This window comes from Monodelphis domestica, chromosome 1 (assembly GCF_027887165.1).
Source record: "Monodelphis domestica isolate mMonDom1 chromosome 1, mMonDom1.pri, whole genome shotgun sequence".
NCBI lineage: Eukaryota > Metazoa > Chordata > Mammalia > Didelphimorphia > Didelphidae > Monodelphis > Monodelphis domestica.
Window position 1 is genome coordinate 588,635,428 of NC_077227.1, and position 22,770 is coordinate 588,658,197.

Sequence of the window (22,770 nt, forward strand, 5' to 3'; positions counted from 1 at the left end):
AGAGCTTCATAAATTAAACAAAAGGAAAACATTTAAATATGGAAACAAGCAAACATGATTATGAGAGGATCATAGCCTCTTGCCCACTGAAATGATAAAAAATATTATACCTATTATACATATGAAGTCATGAGAAACATTTCTGTATTAGCCATGTTCTGAAAGAAAAAAAAAACACAAGAAAAATAAAGGGAAAAATACTCTACATTCTCTATTCTCTTTCTGGAAGTGATGACATTTTTCATCATTGAGTGCTTTGGAGTTTTGGTGGATCATTGTGTTGATCAGATTTATTCAATCTTTCATTAATTTTTATCTTTATATTGTTATTGCTGAATAATTATTCCCTTGTTCTGCTCACATCCCTTTGCATCTATTCATAGAACTCTTCCCAGGATTTTCTTTTTTTCTTTTTTTAAACCCTTACTTTCCATCTTGGAATCAATACTGTATATTGGTTCCAAGGCAGAAGACTGGTAAGGGCTAGGCAATGGGGTATCAAGTGACTTGCCCAGGGTCACACAGCTGGGAAGTATCTGACATCAAATTTGAACCTAGGACTTCCTGTCTTGAGGCCTGGCTCTCAATTCACTGAGTTACCCAACTGCCCCCTTCCCAAGATTTTCTGAAACCATCCCCTTCATTTTTTCTTATAGCACAGTAATATTACACTGCAATCATATACCATAACTCGTTCAGTCTTTCCCCAATTGATGGACATCCCCCTAATTACTAATTAATTGTCATCATAAAAATAATTTCTGTAAATATTTTTGTACATATATAAAACATTTTCCTTTTTATTTGATCTCTTTGAGATATAGAACTACTCCTTGTATTGCTGAGTCAAAGGGTATGCAGTTTTATTTCAAATTCCAAATTATTCTTTAGAATGTTTGGACTAGTTCACAGCTCCACCAACAGTGCATTAGTGTGCATATTTTCCCACGATCCTTCCAGCATTTGTCATTTCCCTTTTCTGTCATCTTAGCCAGTTTGAGGGTATGAGGTGGTACCTCAGTTATTTTAATTTGCACTTCTATAATTATTAGGTGACATAGTTTAGTAAGGACCTTAAAGCTGTACTCTCAGCAGAGGAGGATAGACCAGGATGGTGATAGGACTGAAACCCTGTAGTACAATTATCAATTGGAAGGAACTAGTGATATTTATCTAGTCTGAAGATAATGTGGCTTGGAGAGTGCAAAGACCAATGATCATCTTCAAGGATCTGAAGGGCTATTATGTAGAAGCAATATCCAATTTGTTTTCTTCGGCTGCAGAGGTGAGAACTAGGACTAATATTTACAAATTGCAGAGAGAGACATTTCAGATTGAAATAAAGAAAAACCTCATAGCTATCTGAGCATTGCACATGTGAAAGGGCTACCTCCTAGAGAAGAGGGCTTTCCATCAGAGAAGTTCTTTAGATAGAGGCTCACTGACAGTTTGCAGACAGAATATTAGATTCAGAAAGGCCCGAGTTCAAATGTGACCTCAGATACTTACAAGCTCTGTGATCCCAGACAAATCAACTAAACTTTCTATCGTCTTTTTCCTAGTCTGCATTTATTTAAAACTTACTATATTTCAGGCATTGGGCTAAGTGCTGGGAATATGAATAGAAACAAATAGAAACTTAGTCCCCCTCCTTAAGGACCTTCTATTCTAAAGGGAGTTGAAACATTTAAAAGCAAGATGAACAGTGAGGAGGGATGCAGGAGCATGATGAATAGAGAAGCCCAAAGCTACTGGAAGAGACCCAGGACTAAAGGAGTAGATATGGCTGGCGTGGGCCCTTTCTTAAAATCTAGGAATAGTAAGAGCCCTTACCTTATGGCGTTATTGTAAACATCAAATAAGGAAATATATGTAAAGTGCTCAGCAAGCCTTAAAGTACTTGATGACGATATTGTTAAGTGAATTTCTACTTGGCTCTGAGTTGGAATAGATGATCTCTGAGGTCCTTTTCAACTTTGTGGTTCAACTTCTTTCAGTACACTGGCATGTGGCTTATAGCTCTTTTGGGCCTATTTATTTGAGCTCTTTGAAGGTAATTGAGCTCTCTGACTATTTCCACTATCTTGGGTTTCAGTTCTCCATTAACCATTTTTGGGCTAGAGAAAACAGGCACAAAATGGGAATTATGTAATTCTGCCCACTTTCCATTGTCCGTTATCATTGCCCATCCACTCAAATTTAATTCAAGAAATTTTTCTATTTCTTGCTATGTGAAGATACTTGTTTTGGATATTGGAGTAGTTACAAAATTTATGTTTCATGGCTCTTGTGGATATGTTCTTATGGAACATATTGTTTAATAATTCAATAATTCATCCATTATTGTGCATGGATTTCTGCTTAGCCTTGGACTCATTGCTGCTGCTCTAGTGTATTTGCATTGGAGTATGGACTGTAAGGAGTGGATAGAAAAATTCCTTGTCTTGAGGGAAGTGTTAGCTAGTAGAATCCTGGCATCAGGAAGGCTCTTGGGAATGAGGCAGAATATTTGTGCCTTATTGTGTTTTCAGCATCACTAGACACATTTATCAGACTGAGCACCAGGGATGAAAAACAATACCATTTCCTATTTTTGTCAGCCCTCTTAAACATGCCCTATCATGTCAGAAATGGCAGTAGCTGTGAGAGTTTTTCTAACCTTATAGAAGACCCAAACTCTCTTCAGATGTTACAGGGCAAGTCAATCATGAATATTTTAATCATAGGATCATAAATTTAGAGCCAGAAAAGACCACACAGGCCACTTAGTCCAACTTTCTTATTTTCTACATAAGGAAACATAAGGAGATCCAGACCTTAGACAATTTGCCTTAGGACATATGTAGTAGGTGACAGAGATGGGATTTGAACCTAGGTCCTCTGTCTTCAAATCCATTGCTCTTTTCATTATATCTTGCTTCCTATTTATTACTTCTGAAGATTATCCATAAATTGGTACTTTTTATATTTTTAGTTAGGAGCATTGTAGATCAAAATTATTTAATCAGTTCAGTCAATAAATATTTATGAAGCACTTATTAAGTGCCAGGCACATGCAGGGGTTACAAATAAGGGTATAAGACAGTTGCTGCTCTCAAGGAGCTTACAGTCTAATGGAGGAGACAACATGCAAACAACCAGGTACAAGCAAGCTATGTACAGGATAAACCAGTTATAATCTCAGAGGAGAAAAACTAAAATTAAGGAGAACCAGGAAAGGCTTCTTTAAGAATGTGCCTCTTTAGCTGAGACATGAAGGAAGCCAGAGAGGCCAAGAAGTAGAGACGAGGAAGGAGAGAGTTCCAAGATTGGGGGATAGCCAGGGAAAATGCCAGGATGGAGAAATTAATGTAAAATTTTGTTTTTATTTTAAGAATCCTCCACCCCAAAAGAGATTGATTTTGTACTAATTCTCAGCTATCAAAAGTGCATCAGTAGTCAGGTATTTATATTAAAAAACCCACATATCCTGTTCTTCTTACAGGGATTTACAGAACAGAAAAGGATAAAGGGACTTTGTACGAGCTCACGTTCAAAGGGGACCAAAAACATGAATTCAAACGACTTGTCTTGTTCCGACCATTTGGCCCCATCATGAAAGTAAAAAATGAAAAACTCAACATGGCCAACACACTTATCAACGTTATCGTGCCCCTGGCAAAGAGGGTGGACAAGTTCCGACAGTTCATGCAGAACTTCAGGTTGGTTGGTTTCTACATGTTTGTTTCTCAATGATATACATTAGGAAGTTGATGTCATTTCCCCAACCTCCCCTCACATACAAAGGTTTCTTTCTTTTAGTGTCCAAGTTTGTTTTCTTCATACAAAGCATAACTTGTATGTACCATCTCTTAAACAAAATTGTAATTTCCTAGGAAGTATCCTGCACTTTTAGCAGCAGAAATGAAGTTGAACGGTTGTGTTTTACCTAGGAGTTAAATGGCTGACATGATACCTGCTGGTGTTTTGATGTCTTGAGCCTGCTGTGTTTGGCACTTTTTGTATCATTGGAGGCAAGTGTGTTTGTAACACTTCCCAGGTAACCAAAATTTTCTTAAAAATAGGAACCAAGTTTTCAGTAAGCAGAGAGATGTAGGGTAAAATGGACTGGAAGGCATCCAAATAAGAATTGGGCTTGCAAAGAACCATTTGGCCTTGCTTCTTGTGTCCAGGACTGGATCCCCCTCTACTGCTGATCCTTGCCACAATAGGAGCAAAATTTGATCAAATTAATATCTTTTCTCACTTCTAATCCATGTCCCTATAGAATATTATTGTAAATAAACAATGATTCAGTGTATCTTGTGAGGTTTATTTCATGAACTCAGAAAATTATGCTGAGAATTTAGATTTTTTTCAAGAGACTGGTAATATGTATAAGACACTAAAACTCATTAGCATACCCTACATATACAGAACCCTGGCCATAGTTGATGTCATTTTCTTGCTTTAAAATTGGTTTTATAAGCCTGCAATATGTTAAATTGTAGAACCATCAAATAGTAGTCATATTAAATGTAGTCATTGTCAGATTGGATAGCCATGAACTTTCTATGCTGATGTATATTAAAGTTCTCCCAGACCTAACCTGTCCATCCTAATTCCTACTGGGCTTGTAGATTTGGTCTACAAGAGGACAAAGCATCCACTCTTCAGAAATCACAGGAATGAAGGTTTGGGACTAGATTATCTTTGAAATTAGACCTCAGTTAACACCATTAAGGAGCAGCATATGTTAGCACTTAAAGCATGTGGCTAACCCCAAACTAAAAAGAAAGTCTTTTCTGTTTTCCCAAGATTTTACCATTACTTCAGCCTTTGGTAACATTAGGTCCAGAAGTGCAATATCTTAGCACTGGAAGAAACCCCAGGGGTTATCTTGTTAAGACTTGGCCAAATGTAGGAATCACTTTTAGAATATTCTCATTGGCTGGTCATCCAGACTTTGGTTAAATACCATCAGTGGGAGGCAATTCTCTATCCCATTTGGCACCTTTTCCTTTGCTAGTCATGTCCAGTGAGAAAGTTCTTTTTTATTTTGAGGCCAAACTTATTTTCTTTATGATTAACACTCAGTAGTCATATTCTCTTACCTAAAGAAACCCAGAGTTATTTCCCTATATAGTATCACGGAAAGAGTACTGGCCTGGAAGTCATAAAACCCGAGTTCAAGACCAGTGTTTGTGCTCACTAGCCTTGTGATCCTGTCCAAATTACTCATCCTTTTTTGTCCTTGGGTTTCCCAGCTATAAAATGGGAGCAAATATCGTTATGATTCTTGCCTTATAGAGTTATTGTAAGATAAATTATAAAACATTCTATCCGTGTGTTTTTTTTCCTACATAATATCCCATTAAATATGTGAAGAGAGTGGTCAGGTTTCTCTTTAGTCTCCTGTTTTCCAGGTGACATCATCCTTTATTGTGGTGTTAGTTCTCCATATTCCATGGTTTAAAGATCCTTTGAGATTGCCTGCAGTTTGGTCTTTTGACATAATATAATCTGGAATAGCAATCAGGCAGTACTTTAGTACCTGGAATTTTCCTTTCATGTGACTATTTCTTTAGTTTTAATTATGTATCCTTATTCATCCTCCTGTCTCCCAAATAATAATATTCCACCAAACTTCTGGTTTTGGCCCTCTTATTCAGTTCATTCCTCTATACACTTTCTTTTTAGCAATCTTATTTTCTTTCATGTCTTTAATTTTTACTTTTATGGATACTTGAGTATTTATTTACTTCTGTAAAATAGAGATAATAGTAATAGTACCTTCTTTATGAGGTTGTTCTGAGGATCCATGAAATAACATATATACAAACCTTCAAGCAGTATATAAATATTGGTTCTTATTTATTATTACAATAATACTACTGTGAAGATTGGATTTAGCTCTCCCCTGATTGTAACAATGAAGGTACTTAGCTCTTCCTTTATTGGGAAGATAAAATTGTAATCCCTGGTCAATTTTTAGATTTTAATCCCCAAAGTGTTAACTCAGTATTTAAAGTAGCTCTACCCATTTTAACTACAAAAAGGTGTTAATTAACCTCAAATAGATGTAAACTAACTACAAAAGGTGCGACACCCATTTCATACATTGAATGGGCAGTCCTGGAGAAGAGTGTCTGCTGTGATTGGTAGACATAAAATTTGGGGGAGGTGACACAAGAGAAAAAGGACACTCAGAGGAGAGCCTGGAAGACAGACACTTGAGGAGAGACTGGAAGACAGACACTCAGTCTTGGAGTGAAGACACTTGACTGTGGAACTGAACCTCTGGAGGAGCTCGTGCATGAGACCTCATACTGCTTCCTTTTAGACGTTCACCACGGTGAGTGTAAAGGCTGACTTAGTTTCCTTGCCCTTTCTGGAGGTGTGAACCTCAGAGAAAGGCCCATCATCTTGAGACTCCCTTCCCCTGGCTGGGGCTTAGAATTTCTACTTGGCTCAGAGGAACCAGAACTCTACCTCTCGCTCTCCCCTTTTCTCTATTCCTTAATATCTTCCCTCTATTGTAAAAATAAAGTACCATAAATTCCATTTTACATTGTGGGATTTAGAAATTAAATCCCTGATGATCACCAATTTAATAATTCAGTTCCAACCATAAAAATTTAACATTTTTAACATAAAAATTTAATTTAATAGTTTATCAGTTATATTTCTAACAGTATAATTAAATATAATATTATCAATTGTTATTATTTTATAACACATCATTGGAGTGTTTCTGTAGCACCTCTTGTGCTCCCAAGAACTGACAGTGGTTGTCTATGCTGTTCTTCTAGAATTAAAGGCTAATACTAGATACACTCTTTTCTTCAACTTCCCCTGACCCTGTTTAACATATCTTTGTTTTTCCTTTGTGTCTTCTATTTGGAATGGCAGTCTTCCAGGCAGGAACTTCTACCCTGTAAATGACTGAATTCATGGTTGCCAGTCAAAACTGCCATTTGTTTCCCTTGAGACTTGAGTGTGCCTCTTCACATCTCTAGTAATAAATAAAATTCTCTGAGTTAAGAAGTTGCAAGTAATCTTAAAGATCAAAGGTAGTAAAATTGGGTTTTAAAAACAAGCCAGGCCGTGGAAATATTTGGGATCTAGGAAGTTGTGCTTAAGAGAGGCTGAGTACTCACTTATGTGATTTAGGTTACCTGGGTTCCTATGGGTACCCATGATGCAACACATAAGTAATTCACAACAGGGACACTTGAGTGGAACAGTATTGACAAGTGAAGTAGATCCAGCCTTAGTTAAGTGATATTCTCTTTTTTTTTCATCCATCTCTATCCCTTTGAGGTGTGTGACCTCATCTACTACTTTGTCATGATCTATCTCATCTCCCCTTCTCTATTTCTAAAACCTTTCAATATCTTAATTATCCTTCCCTTTAGTCCCAGAGGATGGGGTTGTAGTCTTTTCCTGTGCTAATCTATCCATTTGGACTTGAGCCCATTCCCTTTGCTGTCCTCAGGGATATTGCTTCATTTATCATTTGTCTTTCATATTCTCTGTCATATTTCTGTCACTTCACCTGTGCCTACAAAAATACTCACATCTCCCCAATCCTAAATAAAGTCTTCCTTTGATTTAGCTATTGTTCTATCTTTATACCTTTGTTGTTAAAATAATTACAATAGTATAGTTATCTACATTTAACTGCCTCCAATTCCTCACCACTCATTCACTCTTAAACCTCTAACAATCTGATTTCCATTCCTGGTGATTTAGTCAAATTTCCCTCTTTAAAGTTAATAGCAACTTCTTTTTTTTAAAACCCTTACCTTTTGTCTTAGAATCAATACTGTGTACTGTTTCCATAAGAGCAATAAGGGCTAGGCAATGGGGGTTAAGTAACTTGCTCAGGGTCACACAGCTAGGAGGCCAGATTTGAACCTAGGACCTACTGTCTCAAGGCCTGGCTCTCAATCCACTGAGCTACCCAGCTGCCCCTCAATAGCAACTTCTTAATAACTAGTTTTAGGGGTCTTTTCTTCATGAGCACTGTGCTTATCCTTTCTGATACATCTGACATTGTTGGCCATGCTCTTCTCTCTTGACATTTTCTCCTTAGGCTTCAAGGCACTACTGTTTGTTCTGATTTTCCTCTTTTCTGTCTATTTCTTCTTAGTCTTCTTTTCCTGTTCATAGTCTTCTGCCTCCAGCATATTAATGCCCTCCAAGTATCTGTCTTGGTCTCTTTTATTTATCATCTCTATATACCCTTTCTTTTAGCAATCTCCTTTGCTTCTGCCTTTAATTTCTACCTTTCTCACTACTTTATTAGCTTAATATCCACTTCAGGGTGGTGCTCATAGTGGTTCATTGATATCTCCTAATGTTGGAGGAATGACTCCTATCCATCACCACCTTCACAAGAGCCTACCCAGCATGGTGCTACCCATTGCATGGGTTCCAGCACAGTACATGAGTTGTTCACGGGTTAATGTTTGTTCATGCTATATGATTGCCTTTTGATTTTTTTTTTTGGTTATATTGTAGAATAATTTAAAGATACATTTTGCCCTGCTTCTTGTGCTACTCATGTCAGCCATTTATCTTTTATTTAAATTTTATATTTTTTAATTAACAAAAATCCACCATCTCTCTCTCTCTTCTACACTCTTCTACCTTCCCGATTGATAACAAAAGCCCTCTCTCCCCCTTAATACACGTGTGTAGTCAAGCAAAACAATTTTCCTCATGGCCAGTTATCTTTCTTTTGCCTTTCAAATGAACTCCAATATTGGATTCTTAAGAGACTCTGGAATTCCATGATTGGTAGCCATATTATATCACTAGAAGAATGCTGATGTTAAAAAGTTGGCATTTCTTCCAGAGGGAAGACAAACATTTATTGAGCTCTTGTTATGTACTGTGCACTGTGCTAAACCCTAGAGATGCAAGGAGTGGCAAAAACCCCAAACAAATCAAGCCCCTCTCTCAGGGAGCTCACAGTCATTGAGGAAGAGATAGCATACCAAGAACAATGTACAGAAATACAGATGAGGGCAAACAAAAGTACCCTGCAAAATCACAGGTATCCACAGGAGCCCAGCCAAGTTTAATCTCCTATCCGCTGCCTATCTGACTATCTTTCTTTTTATCTACACATATAAATGTGATCTATATAGCCTATGCATATATACACTGTTCCATATATAATGTTCTTCATGCCTAAAACTTCTTTCTTCCTCATCTCTTAGTGTCATTTCTCTGAGACTATCCCCAATATTTTCTATGTACATAGAAATCTACATATATATATACACAAGCATCTACATACACGGTGTACCTATACAATGAACACATGCACATATATATGCTTATACATGGATATACGTATGTACCCACTGATGCCCATATACATCTATACATGAATGCAAAATACATATATGCATATACATATGTGCATTGTAATAGTTAAAGGAATTGTAGAGGATTGAAGAGGGACAGGGGATGAGGAAGGTTTTGTAACAGGGAATGGAGGGGTTGAAGGAAGAGAGGGAATATGTCTGTCAGTGAGTTAAAGGAGAGAGATATCCCCTGCTGAGAGGCTATCTTTGAAAAGTGGAGTTCCCGAGAAATGGACCAACCATGATAGCCTGATGGATTGTCTTCTCTATTGATTGATGTTGAGGATACCCCAGAGCAGGTAAGCCTAGAACCCCCTGAGGGACAAGCCTCCCCCCAGACCAAGGTCTCCTGGCAGGGGTCTGAAAAGGACTGTTTATGGTTGAATGGCTGTCCTTAGGTTCTGTTCCCTCTATGTTCCCCTGAAATGATAATTCTATTATTTGACTGTGGTTTATTTAAATACAGATGAATTTTAATAACAAGTTTGGATTGGGAAGATATCAGTGAAGAGGGAACTGGGATTTCCCTAGATTGGGTTTGAGTCTCTCTCAGCTTTTGAGCTGAGGCCAGGCCTTGCAGGCTGATGGAGGGTTTCTTTTATTCCTGTCTAAGCTAATCTATGCTAGTTTTCTTAAGTTCAAAGTATTTAGCAGTAGACAGCAAGAGGAAGAAAAGTTTCTGATCTTCAGAGCTGGTTGGGCTTGTCTCTTTGGGCTAGCACCCTAAAGACCAACCTTATAGTTCAAACCATTTCCCTTAAATCCTTTTTGTTTGGTGACACAATCACAGGAATCCAGGTAGAGCACACAGTTGGGAAAGATCCAGGAATGGAGGCATTTCTATCCCGAGACAGGGAGAGAACGCTCCTTCCAGTCTGAGGGCCAGGAAAGAGAGAGTCCTTTGAGGACAACTGTCACTCTCCAAGTTGCCCCTCCCCCACAAATTGTCATTGCTGTCCATCAATTTCACTCTAACCTTCCAATTGCTGTTTGCTCCATTTTGGTGGCAGAAAGTCCAGAGCTTGATTCAGTTTTCCTTTCCACAGAATGTATGTGTGTATATCACAAATGTAGTGGGGTGTGAGGATAGACTCAGAGAAATAACTTAAGATTAAAGATGATAATTTTTGCAGAAGGTAGAACTTTAATTGAGACTTGAAGGCATCCAGGAAAGCCAGGAAGCAGAGATGAGGAAGGAGGAAGTTTCAGGCATAAAGAGCAGTCACAAAAAATCTACAGATATCTGTGATGGAATGTCATATGTGAGTGACAGCAAAGGATTAAAGAAGACAAGAAAAGTTGGAAGGGGCCAGGTTATAAAGGATTTAAAAGCCAAACAGAGGATTTTATATTTGATTCTAGAGGTTAATAGGGAGTCATGGGAGTTTATTAAGCAAAGAGATGACATGATCAAATCTGTACTTTAGGAAAATCAGTGACAGGTTAGGAGAAGTTAGACTGGAGTGGGGAAAAATCTGTAGTAGGCAGACCTATCAGCAGACCTATTGCAATGGTCCAGGCATAAAGTAATAAAGACACAAGAGGGTAGCAGTGGCAGAGGAGAGAAGCAGGCATATGCTAGAGACAGATATATATTGTGACTAAGATAGAAATGACAAGCCTTGGCAGAAAATTGGATAATATAGGACATGAAAGGAAATGTGCATTTGAATTTGACACCTAGGGTCATTATTGTACTATATAATTCCCCAAATACAATCAATTTCCTCTCTCTTTCATTTCAATTCTGAACTACTCTTTTTTTTTTTTTTGGTCTTCTGTTCTAGACACTAATGGACCTACTCTTTGGGCTTTATATCAAACTACTTGAAAACTGGGCATCAGATACTCTTAATATATTTGATTAAATATTTATAGAGAAAAATGGGTCAATATGAAGAACAGGGGATACAGAAGATTTGTAGCAGGGAATGAAGGAGTTGAAGGGAGAGAGGGAATATGGCTGTTGATGAGGCAAAAAGAGAAATGTCCTCTGCCAAGAGGATATTTTTTAACAAAATGGGGTGTCCGAGAAATGGGCCATGCATGACAGCTTGTGGGGATGTCTTCTCTATGGATTGATGCTGAAGATTCCCCAGAGCAGGTAAACATGGACCCTCCTGAGGGATAAGCCTTTCCCCACACTTTGGTCACCCAGCAGGGGTCAGATAAGGACCATTTGTAGTGGAATGACTGTCCTGAGGTTCAGCTTCCTCTATGCCTCCTGAAAAAATAGTCCTCTTGTCTGACTGTGATAATCAAATAAGATAAATTTTAATAACCAGTTTGGATTGGAGAGGTATCAGGGAAGAAGGAAGAGGGATTTCCCGAGATAAGATAAGGTTTGAGTCTTTCTCAGCTTTGGACCTGATGCCAGGCCTCACAGGTTGGTGGAGGGCTCTTATTCCTTTCTACAGTATATCTGTGCTAGTTTTCTTAATTTCAAAATCTTAGCATTAGATATTAAGCAACAAGAAAAGTTCTAACTTTCAGAGCTGGTTGGGCCTGTCTCTTTGGGCTGAAGAAAATAGAGGTACTTCTATCCAGAGACTGAGAAAAAAAGCTCCTACCACTTCCAAGGCCAGGAAGTAAGTGCATAGTCATGGAACCAACTGCCACTCCCAGTTGCCCCTTCCCCCACCAACTGTCAGTCTTGTCAATTTTTTCTCTCTCTAATATTCCCACTGTTGCTTGTTCCAACACAGTGGCAGAAAGTCCAAAACTTGTTTTAGTTTCCTTTCCACAATACTCTCTGGAAGATTAGTTGAATTCTTTTGACTTATTGTAGATCTCATGTAAGCACCAATAATTTCTATACTTGCTGTAATGGTCTAGGGCAATGACAGTGAACTTATAGCACATGTGCCAAAAAGGGCACACATAGTCCCCTTTATGGGCACACCTGCCATTGCCCACCAGAATTTGTTACTAGAAAGCCAGAGGGACTCAGGGTAGAGCTGTTCTCCTCACCTTCTCCATGCACCTGAGGACATTCCTTACTTCCTTCCCTGTCTGGGGGAAGGTGAGGAGCTCACATGCTGTGTGATGATGAGATGCAGATGCTGTTGAATCTGTGGTGAAAGTGATTCCCATGGTGGAGCTGGAGAGGAACTAGGTTTGAGGGGAGCGTAGCTCACAGGGTGGTACATACCTGGAGAGGAGCAGAGCTGGAGGGCTGGGGCCACTCTCCTCTCCCTCTCCACATGTACCTCTCATCACTTGCCCATCTGCCCAGCAACCTAATGGGAGCTCTTCCTCCCTCCCCCTCCCCTGTCTGGGGTAAGGGAAGCAAAGTGGTGGAGGAGGAGTGTGTGGCACTCAGTCTCCAAAAGGCTCACCATCACTGGTATAGGGTAAAGATTTCTTCTTTGAAAGAGGTAGAACAACAAACAAAGGGAACATCTATTGTGAATTTGATTGTCATTAACAAAGCACTGTTTGCTTGTATGGAATTGGTGGAAATATTGGGAGGAAGTGATCATTACATCTTAGTATTTGTGCTAGAAAAATAGAAAAGCTAATATGTCTTGATGTAGGCTAGATGGAAGGACAACAGATTTCAAAGGGTTAAGAGAGAGAATAGGTAATATCTCATGAACCAAAATTCTACTTAATAAGTTAGGATAGGAAGCTCTCAAGAATAAAATTCTGAAGACCTAAAGAGAAAAAAATTCATATAAAGAGAAAAGATACAATTGTATAAATTTGAACAATGTAAATATGCTGGGACCTCATTAACTCATTTAGGTTTACAAAAGATAAGTACAGAAGATGGAAGCAAGAGTAGGTACCTTATTATGAATACAAAATCATGGCATAGTCCTATAGGAAAAAACCAGTATCAGGAGTGCTAAAACTCTGAATGAGCTGAGGATGGCATGTGCCCCCTTCTCCACTAACAAAGCTGCTGTATATTATGCCTCTTGCTTGAATTATTGTACTAGCTTCCCAACTGTTTACAGTATCTCTCCTTTGTGTCTTCCTTCACTTCCCTGACCAGAATCATCTTTCAAACACATAGTTTTTACCATGTCATATGCTAGTCAAAATCCTTCAAAATGGTCCTTTTGCCTATAAAATGCTATATAAACTTCTCATGCTGGCATTTAAAACCCTCTAAAATCTGGTGGCCACCTACCTTCCAACCTTATTTTAAAAGGTCTGGATTCCTTGCCATTTCTCTGCTTCATCTTGATCCTGTGCTTTCATTCTATCCCTCTTCCTTTTCTAGAACATTTTTTTCACATCTTCACCTTTTTAAGCCCTTTTCTTCTTTCTTGGTCTAAATCAGCAGACTTTTATTCCATGTATTCCTCTCTGATCCCTTCAACTAGAAGTGTTCCTTTCCTCTTCTAATCTCTCTTTATATATATAATCTTAAAATCTTAAATACTTACTACTTGTGTGACCTTTGCCAAACCACTTAATTTCTGCCTGCTTCAATTTCTTCATTAGTAAAATGGGGATAAAAAAAGCCCCAAGAATGTTCATGAGGATGAAATAAAATATTTGTAAAGCACTTTGTGTAGACTTTAAAGTGTTATATAAATAGCAGCTGATATTATTTTATCATCATCATCATTGTTTGCTACTTCTACTACTATGACAATGAAGATGACTACTGCCACTGCTACCATTACTATATGTGACTTTATCATTATAAACTTTTTAGGACAACTATGTTGTATTTCACCTTCATATTTATGGTGTCATGGGGTGCCTTGCCACAAAGCAGGTACTGAAGAAATGATTTTGAATGGAATTGTTTCCAAGCTTCCCAACTTAAGAGGGAAATGACTTAGGAGGAGAAAGGATTATTAAAATTTGAGGATCTGCAAAACTAACTTCTATGATGTGTGAAAGGTGGGGAGGTGCTGGGACACTTGTCGATAGGATTTATTATGCAGATGTGAAGAAAAGTAAGCCAAATATGTGAAAATTTTGTGATTTCATATATGTATAATCTTTTTCTCTGTACATGGAAATGCTTATTTTATATGGTTTTGTAAATTTTGGAATTTAAAAAAGGGGGGGAAATTGAGGGACTAAAACTAATAAGTATGGCTTTGCAACATGTGATTTTTAGGAAGAACCTGAGTCCTCATTATTACCTGAGACTTTGTGTCAGCATCTTGTTATTCTGGAGCTTTTGGAGGCCTGTTGGATTTCTCCTTCAAATTCAGACCAGCTAGGCAATTCTTATATCCTGACCTGAAATGAATGTGCCCATTTAAATTCATTTCAATTTCAATTGTACCAATAATTATTAAGCATTTTCTGTGTTCAAGTCATGGTGGTAGATGCTAGAACAAATTTTAAAAATGATATCTGTTCTTGAGGAGCTTTCAATTTTCAAGTGGGATATATAAATCAAGGAATCAGTCAAGCAACAAGTCCTTACAAAGCCTGACTTTTATCTTGCCATAGGACTTTGATGACTCTGGAAGAGAAAGTGAAACTGTTGACTTTGGGCAACTCTGCCTTCCTTATATCCAATTCATAGGCAAGCCAAGACATCCCCCTGTTATGCCATTGGTCCTCCTCAAAAACAACAGCAGCTTATTAGGCACATATATATATATATATATATATATATATATATATAGTCACAGTGCTAGATACTGTCATATATGTTTGAAGAATGACCAATTCTACTCTCAAGATGATTACATGTTAAAAATACCCGAATAAATCCAAATATATATAGTTTAACATGAAATAGTTTGAAGGTTAACCCTCAAAGTTGGGGAAGGGATCAGGAAAGGCTTCATGCTGAGTACGGTGATTGAACTGCATCTTAAAGGAAGACAGAGACTATGAAGCAGAGATAAGGAGGATGTGTATCCCAGACATAGAGGAAAGCCAGCACCAAAGCATGGACTAAGGAGATGAAGTTATATAGGAGAAACAGAAAAGGCCAGCTGGGATACATTGAAGAATGTGGGACCAGTGGAAAGATGGGTTGTGATCGGGTTGTGATTGAATCTTAAAAACTAAACAGAGAAGTTTATATTTTATCCTAGGAGCAATAAGGAGCCATTGGAAATCATTGGTCTTGGGAATGAATAAGATGGTCGGATCTAGCCTTAAGGAACATTATTTTGGCAGCAGTGCATAGAATAGACTGAAATGAGGAGAAATATCAGACAGGGAAAACAGTTAGGAAACTTAAATAATCTATGCCAGAGGTAATGAAGGAGTGAATTAAAGTAGCAGCTGTAGAAATGGATAAAAAGAGTCAGACTGAAGAAATGTTGAGATTGTGGAAATGGCAAGATTTGGTAATTGATGGATAAGTGGAATGAATGAAGAAATGAGGAAATGCAAAGTTACAAACCTGTGAAACTGGAAGGATGGTATAAGCAGCAAAGTCAGTTAGGAAGGTAAAAAAAAACTGCATTGGTGCTGTGAAGGGCCAATTGAGATTGGATAGGAAGAGAACTAAGAGATATATGTGCAGAAACATCCAGAGAGGGCATAATATCCAGGACTAGGTGGTCAGAAATGCAGCAAATTAGTTGAGACAGATGAATGTGGAGAAAAGATTTATCAGACTTTGCAATTAAGAGATCATTTGCAGCTTTGGAGAGAGTAGTTTCAGTTGAATGATGAAATTGGAAGCTGAATGGCAAAGAGGGTAACTGAGAGGAAGGGAAGAGGAGACAGAAAGTATAGACTACCGTTTGCCCAAGAGAGAAATATAGAAAAATAGACTAGCTGTTCTTTAAGAACAATGGTAACTTTGGCACGTTTGAAAGACATAGGGAAGCAGTCAAGGAGAGGATGAAGATTTGAGAGAGGATGATTGACAATCTGCTGGAGAGAGATCAATGCTGCTGATAGAGAGTGGTATCAAGTGCATCTAGAGAAAGGCTGGTCTTGGCAAGGAAGGCTGCTTATTTCTCCAGACTAGGGAAAAGGAGAAGGCAATGAAAGAAAGAGAGGAGAGAGAGACAGACAGACAGAGAAACAGAGAGAGACAAAGACAGAGTTGATAACGTTAAAAGATTCTGAAATGAAGAGGATCAAAGAAGAGAGATGTCATATCAAATTCCTTTAATTTTCTCAGAAAATTAAGCAGCAGGGTCAGTTAAGGAAGGGGTTTGCATTGCTGCTATGGAGGTCCAGTTGAGATTGATAATTCTAAATTTGTAATATACCCAGTCAACATACTTATGAGACTTCCTGTAGCTGGGTTCAGCCTTTGAGCATTTGTGAAGGAGACAGATGCTGGGGGTGGGGGTGGGGCACAATCCAGACCTAAAGTTTGGTAAAAGTAGAATGATGATAGGTCAAGGGGATCAATGGATTCAAGAGCAGAATATAGAATGAGATTGGCTGACTTTGGGTTTGAGGTTGGAAAGGGAGCTAAGTAACATCAGGAGTAATAATCTGAGAAAGTACTGAAGAGAAAATGATTAAATCTTAATAAGGACAAAGAAAAGGTTGAGGAGAAATAAGGTACAGGGATAGGTATAATGATGGAAGGTTATGGTCAGAGTAATGTCATAGAGAATATAGATAAAACTCAGTTAAGGAACGTGGGGCAAAAGAGATATCAGACAAAGAAGTCCAGGGCAGTGTGGTATGGTAGAACACTTGACTATGAGAGGATATAGTACCTATATTTTATATATATACATATTATATATAAAATCAGAAAAGTCTTTATGGAAGACTAGTTTCTTTGATGACCTTAGGGTCAGAGAGGGATTTTGAAGGTTTAGCTTTTCAATGACTTAATTCCATTTCCCCTAAGATGAAAACAACTTCATTTTTATCAGCCTTTGAAAGAAAAGATGGAGTGAGACCATTTGGTTGTTTATTGTCCAAATCATACACAATTTCAGAGTTAACTTAGCTTTCAAATGCCACTATTCATTTGAAATTTCAGCATGTGTCTTGGCTTCGTGGGTTGGCTCAAGATTTGATATTACCAATCCCTTCCTGGCTGCTTCTTTGGAAAATCCTATGTTAGATTAATTTCATTTTTATATTTTGCAAATCTAATATGTATTCTTCCTCCCATCCCCTTCAAAGCCAAAGTTTTTGCTGGGTATAATGCTATGGGGCTAAATATACAGAGAGGAAAGGTGTATGACAACGATAAAAGAAAGCATACAGAAATTTGTGTGCAATGTGATGTATAGAACATGTTTGAGGATGGGGACATAATCCTAGACCTGACATTGTTGCATGGGGGGATGGGGAGGGTATATTTGCATTATCATTTTTTTATGACTTCACTTTTCTTTTGTCCTTTAAATGAGCACATTTACCAGCATTTAAAACATCCAGAAAATGAATTTGGTCACAATGTATTCTCTTGAGTCATTTAAAAAAAAAGGATCCCTTTCACTTCAGTTGAATGATAATGGGGGGCAGGGGTGGGGAAGAAGGTTATGGGTCTGGTTCCTGTGCAAGCCAGTTTCTTTTAACTCTTCTGTGGCCACAGACTGTATCTCTAACCCCACTCTGCAAATATTTTCTATTGACAAAGTGGAGCAGTGCAAATTCATTGCCACTACTAGAAAATAAAATAAACCAAGTCTACTACAGTGGAGTGGTAGCATTATTTAGGTATGTATTTTGTACCCATGTGTGTGTGCATGTACATTTTATTAAAAGAAAGTATGGTGTTAAAAGTCTTATCATTACATTTTACATACATGTATGATAGTGAAAATGTAAGAAGTACAACATATATAGAGATTTATAAAATATTTTATATGTGTATATGTATAATATACACAGTTTATTTGTGTATATGCATACATAGTAAATATATACATATTCACAGACACACATATATATATTTGTGTGTATGTATGAGAGAGAGAGAGAGAGAGAGAGAGAGAGAGAGAGAGAGAGAGAGAGAGAGAGAGAACCTCATGCCTCCCAAACTATCTTCACAACAAAAAAAAAAATTAGCCTCTCTGAACCTCAAACAATTCTCTAGGGCCCATTGACTGACTCATTTGAAAGATGGGTGAGAATTACATTGATGCCTCAGACAAAATCATAGAGCTTGAACATATTGACATGGTAAACTTTTTTTGGAAATTGGAGACCTATTTTGGCGTTCACTAAGATGAGGCGCTCCCAGTGAAAAATACTCCCTACTAATACTTTGTTTCATCAGGAACTATGGATATTTTCCTGTGTGTGTGTGTGTGTGTGTGTGTGTGTGTGTGTGTGTGTTCGTTTTACCATACCTACAGAGGCAGTACGATGTAGTGGGGAAATTGCTAACCTTGGAGTTAGACTTCAGTTTGAATCCTCTGATGCCTATCACCTATTTGCCTTTAGGCAAATTATTTAACCTTTCTGAGCCACAGTTTCTTTAACTGTAAAATGGGGATAATATCTATAACACTTACCTCATAAGGCTTTTAGGAAGATCAAAGGAGATACTCAGACACTTAAAGCAGCAGACCTAGTTTTGGTCTCCACTGAGAGAATATAGAGAATCCAATAATGAGGCTAGAGAAAAACGAGTCATTAAAGAAATACAAAGCAGGTCTTACAAAAAAAAATTTTTAAGCATTAGTGTTTAATCAATCTCAAAATCTTAGAGTTAGAAGGGACCTCAGAATCTGTCTAGTCCAACTGGTTCCTAAACAAGAATCCTGTCTGCCTTCATACCTGTCAGAGGCCAGTCCTTCAAGGCAATTCATTCCTCTTTTGGATAGTTATGATTATCACAAGGTTCTTTATTACATCAATCCTAAAAATGTTTATTTCTACCTTCTCCTGACTGCTCCAGTTCTAGGAGCAACACAGAACTAGTCTAATTCTTTTTCCCTTCCAGTACTCTGGGAAAATATCATTCTCCCTACTCAAACCTTCTCTTCTCTAAGCTGAACATGCCCACTTCCTATGACCCAAACCTCCTGATTTACCATCCTGATTTATCTTCCTTGGCGCATAGTTCAACTTTTCAATAATTGTTCTGAAATGTGATGATTAGAGGCTGTCAGACCAAGGCAAAGCATGACCTTTTCTGTACTGTAGCCTTTCTTAAGTGCCTGTAGCATCTAAACCCTAGAAGAAAGACTCTTCAGGAGGAAATGACAAACCACTCCAGTATCTGCCAAGAGAACCCCGAATGGGGTAACAAAAAATCAGACATGACTGAAACAACTAAACAAATTTGCTGCCAGGAGGTAAACACATAGAAAGATAATTGACCATACCAGGCAGTGTGTACAAAATGCCAAATGCATGGTATAATTGGATAAATGATGGAGCCGGTCTCTAGAATAGCTTGCTGTTTTTTTGCCCATCCTCTTCATTCAATGAGACTATCTCCCCAGAACATGGAATTCCCCAGCACTTGCCAGTTACTCCATTGGTTCTTGGTTTACCAACCAAGGTTGGCTCCCTTTCCCTTCATTTTCTTTGGCCACTTCCTTTCTCATTTTCAGTGGCTTCATATTTCTGCCTTATGCAATACCAGGTAAATTTCCAAGTCAAGGAGACACCATCCTGAGGGCTTTCTCCCTAGCAGCCTGTCAGAGAATTAATCATTTGCCTCAGTGATTTTTGTGCTGCTTGGTCTCCCCTCCCCCAAGAGCCCTTCCCATTTAGGTGATTTTGTTTGATTTCTCTTTTCTTTGTATCACATAGATCTAAAGTCCATACTTACTCTCTGCTTTCCTGGGTTATTTTTTCTGCTGTTTCTTCAGTTGTCCCTCAAGACATTTTACTCCTAAAGTCCATCTCATTCTTCCTTTTTGATAGTTTTGTTTTGTATTATTTGCTTGGAGATAGATTTTGAAGCTTATTTCCTGAACAAGGATGAGATGGATGTGGACAATAAGAGGCCTTAAGAAATCCAAAGTGAGACTGAAGAAAAGAAACTGATTAAAAAGATGCAGAAAAGGGTTTTGGGAAGAAAATGCAAATGCATTAGTGTTTAATCAATCTTAGAGTTAAAATGTTTCTATCTTTCCCAGTCTGGAATTAAGCGCTACTCATGAGAACTCTCCTACTACTGACTAGCATGGCTTGGACATGCTCCATTTTCAACCCAGATGGGTTCACCCTTCCTTAGCAACCCAGTGTACCCTGTCCACTGCCAGGAACTCACCATGTTCCTGCTGTTCTCAGTGAAGACACTCAAATGGTTAAGTCACTGGATGTGCCAACCTCCTCTTCCTTGGTCACTGGATTATAGTCCTTTGCCCAGCTGCTTATTTCCTATTGTATCAGATCATTAGGTGGTTTTGAGAAATAGCAGTTTCAAAATGCTAAAATATGGGGGTTTTCCCCCTCTAAGTCCCTTTCAGAATCATTGACCTCTTAGAAATTTAAAAGGGATCTTCAGCCTCAGAAGGAAATGCTTCATCATGATGTTCTTCACCTTTCACTGGATATCTTAGCTGTGTCTAATTTTGCCTTTACCCTTTCTCGTTGGAAGTAGACAGATGTCATCCTGTGAATGTTCTCCTCAGTCCCTCCTGATTATATTCTTTCTCTAATTTCTCTTATTCTTCTTGGGGCAGCTGCCTTTGTATCTTTGTGTGGAACAAAGAGAAACCTTTTCATTTAAATTTTGTGTGCCTTGCTAAAAAAAAAAACAAAACCCAAACCTAGAAAGTTTTTAAGCCATTCTATACCCTGCTTTTCAGCCTTCTGGTAGAGTGGGTGAACATAAAAAAACCCACAAAAACTTTTTGTCTTTTTTTACTGGTACCTTTGGCTTTCTTACCACTTTCATTTCTGAGTATACCTACCTCAGTCTAGGCATTCCTCCTATCAATTAATCATCAAGCATTTAGGAATGTGTGTCATCAGACTCTGCTAGGTGCTAGAGAGAAAAAGGCAAAAATAAAACAGTCCAAATTCTCAAGTAGTTCAAAATGACCAACCAACATATTGAGCATATCTGATGGTAGATAGATATAGTTCTCCACACCCATAAATTTACCTTTATAAAGGAGGGAAAGAGACAACAAATTTGGTAATTATAGTTACACAATGGGGGTAGTTAGGTGGCTTAGTAGATGGTGAGCCCTGCCTGGAGACTGTAAAGTAAGGAGGAGAGACCCTGTGTTTGAGAAGTCAGGCTGATTGACAGATTCAGCCTGAGGAGCAAGGGAGGAGGGGGGAATAGTTCTGAGGAGTGGATAGAACTCTGAAACCAACTGACAGGACTTCCAGCCTGGAGCTGAGAAAGAGCTCAACCATACCCCTTGACCAACAACTGGGACCTAACTCCATCCAGAGAGCCTCAATACCTCCACTGAGATTCAATCAACAACTATAGGATTCTCAAGATGCATTTTTTTAAACATGGAAATTAGTTTTAGGAAGACTGCCTCTCAAATATCTTATCTGGAAAAGAATCATACTAATGAAATAAATGCTGTCTTTGAAGATAATAGTCTTGATAGCTATTTAAATTACATGACTACATTGACTTTCCATCCTGCCAAGATGAATGCCTTGGGGAGCAGGAAGAAGACTAGACTGGGCTTTGAGAAACTTGGATTTCATGGTTCCCTTGGATCTGTTTCTTCATTTCAAAACTAGGTATCATTAGAATAACATCATAAGAACATTGGACATTCTGCTTACTTTCTATTGTTTTGTGTCATTAGGAGATGATAGAGGAAAAGCAACTTCAAATGCTATAATGTTTATTTCTCTTGAGTCCTTTAGATCAATGGTCTCTTATGTATTTAAATCTAGTCTCAGAGGGAATTAAAAAAAAAAAAAGACCTCTTACCTTCTGCTTTAGCATTGATATTAAGTATTGGTTCCAAGGCAGAATAATAAGGGTTGGGCAATTGAGGTCATGTGATTTATCCATGGTCACACAGGTAGGAAGTGTTTGAATCCAGATTTGAACCGAGGACCTCCTGTCTCTGGACTTGGCTATCCATCCATTGGATCACCTAACTGTAACTGAGAAGGAAATTCTTAATAATGCCATTCATCGTTTCCTGGGCATTCTAGCTGTGCCTGATTTTTCCTCTTATCCATTCTAGTTGGATTCTAGTCCAATCTGCCACTATATGTGACCTTCTAGAGGAGTTTTTGTATTCCTGGGCCTCAGTTTCTTCCTCTGTAACATGAAGAAATTGGGGATTATTTTATTGGAGATGATTTCTAAGATCTCTTCCAGCTCCACCAATTCTATGATTCTGTAAGGTAACAACTTTTGAGGTATGAGTGAAGGGAGGTAGGATTGGGAAGATGACTATAGATTAATAACAGAACTCAGTTACCATGAAGTACTTTTGGACTCTTGGGAAGAAAATATATAAATGTATTCACTTATTTTCTAACCAAATACACAATTTAATTATCTTTGTCCTTTGAACAGAAGGGAGAAAAGATGTCATTTGGCAGAGGGGGGATGAAAAGTCCCAAGTTCCAAAGGAGTTGTGTTTTCTGGATATCC

General features: G+C 38.2%; 1 protein-coding gene across 7 annotated transcripts in view; it reads left to right on the forward strand.

Annotated features, from left to right (window-relative positions):
- The window catches only part of CSGALNACT1 (chondroitin sulfate N-acetylgalactosaminyltransferase 1), a 455,619-nt gene that overhangs the window by 380,927 nt on the left and 51,922 nt on the right, over nt 1-22,770 (forward strand). For all 7 annotated transcript variants that reach the window (XM_007476430.2, XM_056813639.1, XM_007476427.2 and 4 more), the window contains one exon: nt 3,485-3,701. In XM_007476430.2, coding sequence (XP_007476492.1) covers nt 3,485-3,701 — 217 coding nt within the window. The remainder of the gene's footprint in view (nt 1-3,484; nt 3,702-22,770) is intronic.